Consider the following 5933-nt stretch of genomic DNA (forward strand, 5'->3'; position numbering starts at 1 on the left):
TTTTTTTTTTTTTTTACGTTTTTTCATAGTTCGAGTAGTCGATAAAACAATATATATAAAGATAACACACTAACATTTATACTTTTTTGGTGACTTGAACTTTATATTTTCCCTTTAGATTTTAAAATGGCTAGAGAGAATAGGGGAGATTCTATGTTAAATATTTGATGTGAGACTCGTACAAATATTGTGAATCCAACGGTGTAAAATTCACCGGGTGTCACATACATTGCACACCTGATAAATCATAGAACCTACGAATTAGAGATAAGTCTAAAAAGGTAAATCCAGATTTGGATGGATGAGTGACGCAGACATGACAAAAACAACCATTAATGTGAATCAATGTCTTACTCCCATTACATCTGTCCATGCCCATTAGTTCATTTAATTAATATATATCCTCTTCATTTAATTCTGAAAACACGTTTATCCCGTATGGCACACCGTCGTTCATACGTATAATTTGGATATATTTCATAACATCAAATATTTATGAATGATATTTATNTATTAGATGAAATGAAAAGTGATATACTAAGGATGAGCCCATCCAAATCAAGCCCACACCGGATCATGGGCCCCGACCCATCCCTAACCAAGGTAGAAGGCCCATGACAGGATAAATATCACATTTGAGTGTCCAACTCATTTATATATGAACTATATTATTTGTCAGCAGCGCCCTTAGCTACTATCCACTTATATCCTCAGTCTCTGACTTGAGCATCAGAGGTGCTACGTCGGGACACACTCCCGACCCCCTTCTAACGATATTCTTCGTGATTTCAGGCTCAGGGCAAATTCGAAGCTTGCGTCTGGACTAGTGCCACTTGCTAGAATCGGACACTAAATTTTCAGTGAGTATCAGAAAGAAAAAAAAAAAAAAAAACTATGTGACCTAGCTAGATATGATATGGATTTTGAGACTTATGATTTAGGTTCTATACATTATTCAAATTTCTAATAATCAAATCTACTTTCAAGATTTATGAACAGAAACCAAAACCAAAAATAATATTTTGATTAGCATAATATGAAACCAAAAGAAATATTATCTGCATGTTCGTTTCTATTTATTAAGAGAATATATATACATAGGGGAAAATAATTTTCAAACTTTAAATGCTTAACGTCTTAGATTCGACGATTGTTCTCACTGAACCAAGACGGGTCTTTCCAGCGTATATATGCCTGGGAGCTCATCACATAAGAACTCTAAAGTTAAGCGTGCTTGACTTGTTGGGAAATTTCCTAGGATACGTGTAAGTGAGGACATAAGCACGTTGGAAAGACTCATCTTGATAGTAGGGATAGTGGTCGAATATGAGGTATTACAAAATGTAAATATTTTAAATAATCTCAATCTCAATATCGAACAAAGCAAACGAATACAAGTATTTAATTTCGAAATCATTAACATGTGAAATTTATGGATAGAAATATTAACAATCATAAACTATCTATAACGATTTGTATGTTTAGTGAATGTAAGTACTCTAAAACATGATTGATGGGGGGTCGACAATAATATTAACCTAGAGACTCTTGAACACAGTCCATGAACAAGACAACTCCATTATTATAATTTTTTTGTCTCAAGAACACATTTTTTGCCCACATTTTACATCAAATTTGGTAACATTGGGGACTAAAGTAGTTGTTTCCATGTCTTACATTGCTTTACGACAAGTCTCAAAGTTTCTTGAAAGTAGCAGTAATAAAGCAATAATCGATAGAAACTTGAGATTGCGATGCGCACTCGTCTTCGACTCACATTATTGCAAGTCAATTTTTTTCTTCTTCAATATTTTGCCAATTTAAAAATTTATGATAAATGGGATTTTTATGTGGTTATTATTTTCACGAGAAAGACTATTATCTATTCTATATTATTAATTTACTTTAAGATAAATATTGATATAGTCGTGATTTTTCATGTGTGATGGTTTCGAGATAGATTTTAGAAGGAAGATATCCGAATATGGTAAAAGTTTCATTTTTAGAATTTTACAAGAAAATTCTTTAGTCAACTCGACCATTTTATTTATTTTTGGAGAGAAATAAAATATTTAATTTTCTTATTCCATTCATTAAATGTGGTATGCATGTTTACATGTTTAAAATAGAGTTTTATATTAGAATACATAAAACTGTGTTTTAAGGGTTATTCAAGGGCGATCGAGGAACGGAGATCGGGGACCGTAAAGGAAAAATATTTTTATTAAATGATTATTTTTAATTATTTAATATATGATATATTTTATATGGTATTTTCAAAAATGGTGCTTTTTGAGATATTTTTACGAGCCGAGTCGTATTTAAACTAGTAATCAATTTTTGGCGAAAATAAGAATTTTTTGGGAGCTCAGCTAATATTTTCGAAAATTTTCCTAAACGAAATATTTTATCTACACTATAATGGGTCTACTGGGTCTATTATAATAAGATTATTGGGCCTAGCTTTCTACTAAATTATTTATATCAAAAGATAGAATTTTCTAAAACCAAAACACTTCAAACCACATGTTTAAAACACTAGAAATCTAGAGCTTTTTCCCCCATCAGCATACAACCCGAGTACCGTCGCTAGTTTTCTGTATTACATTTATGATTTAAGATTACTTTAAAAGATTTTACGACGTTTATGACTTTTTGGTGTTGTTGAGTTGTTTTAAGAGGATTAAAGAGCTTATGATTTATTTTGAAAAATGTTAGTCCTAGGTTTGGTTTGACGTTTATGATTTTACATTTTGAATTGCGTTTTTTTTGGATTTTTAAATAATAATTTGATTGATTTATTTTAATAGAAAAATTATATATACGTATGTACTTTAGGCCGAGAGCCTGGTAGTAGTAAAAAAAATTTCGTAGTATATATTAAAATAAAACGAGTCGTATACGTTTCAATTGGTATCAGAGCAATGTTCTTGTAAAGGGTTATGTCACCGTCAGTTCCGGAAAGCTCAGTCGTCAAGCCTAAAGTCTGTAAGTTTAAATGCTTTAAATAGTTTTAATGATAGTACCTGCATGTTTACATGGTTCGTATGTTTAAGTTATATGTTTAAAATCTTTTTGAAGTTAATTGATATTTATGCTTAAATTTTCTCAAAAAGGGATTTTTATATGCTACATGGTTAGAAGCTTAGATTTAAATGCATATTGGTTAAGTTTAGAATTTGGAAAATGTTCAGATATAATGCCTCCTAGACGCGCACTTAGTACCGATAGGAAAGCTGATATTTATGAGGATCGTAGAGAGAATACACCCCACGTCCCAATGGGGATGCTGCTAGCGTGTTCTAGAGGATATGGCACGTTTCTTAGAGCAGCAGGCTCAACATGCTCCGAGGCCACAACACGATACGTATGATCAATTTCGGAGGCTAGTTCCGAAGGAGTTTTCTGGCACCACCGACCCATTTGCTACTGAGGGTTGGATTAGATCACTTGAGGTGCACTTATGTTACCTGAACATGGGAGATGCTGACCGAGTTAGGTGTGCTACTTATATGCTGCGAGATGATGCTTCTCTTCGGTGGGAATGAGCTGAACATGGTATTAATCTAGCCACCCTCACTTGGGTGCAATTCAAGAACATCTTCTTTGAGAAGTATTTTACTGCTGACGTCCTAGGACGCTTGAAGAGGGAGTTTATGAGTCTTCGTCAGGAGACATGTCTGTGGCTGAATTCATTAGGAGTTTTGATAGGGGTTGTCACTTTGTGCCCCTCATTGCTAGAGATGCTGCTGAGAAACTGAGCCACTTCTTGAATGGTCTTCGACCTACTATACGTCTTGATATGATGTTGATGCCGCCGACGGATTATGCATCTGCCACTGCTTGTGCTTTCCAAGCTGAGCAAACCCTGAAGGATATTGATTTTGAGATGCAGCGCAAGAGGCAGCAGCACCCGCAGAATTCTTAGCCAAATAAGAGGCAATTTACGGGACCTCCCGAAACTGAAGGGCGGCAAAATCCCCAAGGACTGCTGAAGAAACCGGGCAACAGAAGCTACCACAGTTTGGAGCCCCAAAACCTGAAGAGAGGCCATTGTGCAAAGAATGAAATCGCCCACACTTTGGCAAGTGGATGTGGGGAACATACAAGTGTTTCATTTGCAAGGAGGAAGGACATAAAGCCATGGATTGCCCAAAGTAGAAGGGACCAACTGTTGGCAAAGCTTATGTCATGCATGCTTAGGAGGCTGAAGCAGAGCCAGACACGACTATGATTACTGGTAACTGAGTGATTTAACATTTTTATATTGCTTTTATTGCATGAAATGTTAAATTGGTTATTTGAATTGATTGGGATAATGAAGAACTTAGAGGAAAATATGTTGCATGCTCTACTTTAGTTGGAATTAATGGATGTCATTGAAAATTATAGAATTTGGCATAAACAGAAGCTTTAATTCAATGAAATGGATTGGACTAAAATCAAGAATTTGCGGGCTTAATAATGGAGGAACGAAATTTGGGGCATTGATTGCAAAAATAAAAAAATTTAGGGGCAAAGATGCAAAAACCGTGAGCTTAAAGGTTTAATTGCACAAGGCCGAAAAATTCAAGGGCTAATATGTAATTTTAGGAAGTCCAAGGACTGAAATTGAGATGACTAAAATTTATAAGGTGAAATCTGGACTTTTCGAGAATTCAGAGACCAAGTTGCAAATTTTAAGACATTCAAGGGCCGTTTTGCGAATTCTAGTAAATCAGGGGCTGTTTCTGTAATTTTTAGAATTGTAGGGATCAAAACAATGATTTTCGAGAGTTTACGGCTGGAATTGATGGAATTTGGAATTTATTTGGACTAAGGTGCAATTTTCGAAAAATTTAGGAACAAAAAGGAAGAATTTCGAAACTTTAAAGGTTGAAATGCAATTTTCGGAAGTTATTTGGGGATCCGACTGTCAAGAGAGTTTTGAGAAGCTGAAGCAAGCTTTGACTTCAGCATCAGTTTTATCAATGTCATCAGAGCAAGAAGAGTATGTTATCTATACGGACGCTTCGAATCTTGGTTTAATCGCAGTTCTGATGCAGAATGATCGAGTGATAGCTTTCGTGTCTAGACAATTGAAAGTTCACGAGAAGAATTACCCAACTCATGACCTCGAGCTTGCAGTAGTAGTATTTGCTCTCAAGATTTGAAGACATTACTTATACGGGGAAAAGTGTAAGATTTCACTGGTCATAAAAATTTGAAATAATTCTTCACACAAAAAAAGTTGAACATGAGACAACGAAGATGGTTAGAATTGGTAAATGACTACAACTGCGATATTAGCTACCACCCGGACAAAGCTAATATAGTTTCAGACGCTTTGAGTAGAAAGACAGCAGTCATCGCTCAATTGACAGTTCAAAGACCATTGCAAGAGGAGATTCAGCGATTCGAGCTTGCAGTGTATGCTAGGAGTGAGACTCCTAATCTTTATACTATGACAGTTCAGTCGACTCTGAGGGATAGAATCCACGAAGGTCAATTTTCTGATGAGCAGTTGCAAAAATGGAGACTGAGAGATGAGTCTAAGGATCGGAAGCTGTATTCGGAGGAGGATGACATAGTTCGATACCGAGATCGACTTTGGGTTCCTAGTGGCGATTCACTGAGTGAGGTTATTATTAAAGAAGCTCATAGCACTCCGTACTCCTTTCATCCTGGAAGTACGAAGATGTATAAGGATCTACAATCATTGTATTGGTGCATGAAGTGAGACATCTTACGTGTTTGACATGCCAACAAGTTAAGGTAGAGCATCAGAGATCAGCAGGGAAGCTTAAGTCACTTCCTATTCCCGAGTGGAAATGAGCAAATATCACTATGGATTTCGTAGTATGATTGTCGAGGACTATCAAGGGATTCTATATCATTTGGGTGATAGTTGATCGTCTTACAAAATCAGCGCACTTTCTACCTATTAAGACGAC

General features: G+C 35.6%; 1 protein-coding gene across 1 annotated transcript; it reads left to right on the plus strand.

Moving 5' to 3' along the window:
* The first annotated feature begins 5236 nt into the window (after nt 1–5236).
* On the plus strand, nt 5237–5719 carry LOC140991529 (uncharacterized). The gene has a single exon (XM_073461523.1). It carries the CDS (start codon nt 5237–5239, stop codon nt 5717–5719), a length of 483 nt encoding a protein of 160 aa, XP_073317624.1.
* The last annotated feature ends 214 nt before the right edge of the window (nt 5720–5933 follow it).

The sequence above is a fragment of the Primulina huaijiensis genome, chromosome 2, assembly GCF_012295235.1.
Source record: "Primulina huaijiensis isolate GDHJ02 chromosome 2, ASM1229523v2, whole genome shotgun sequence".
Taxonomy (NCBI): Eukaryota; Viridiplantae; Streptophyta; class Magnoliopsida; order Lamiales; family Gesneriaceae; genus Primulina; species Primulina huaijiensis.

Coding starts and splice junctions, on each gene's coding strand:
- LOC140991529 (XM_073461523.1), top strand. CDS start 5,237: ATGAGACAACGAAGATGGTTAGAATTGGTAAATGACTACAACTGCGAT.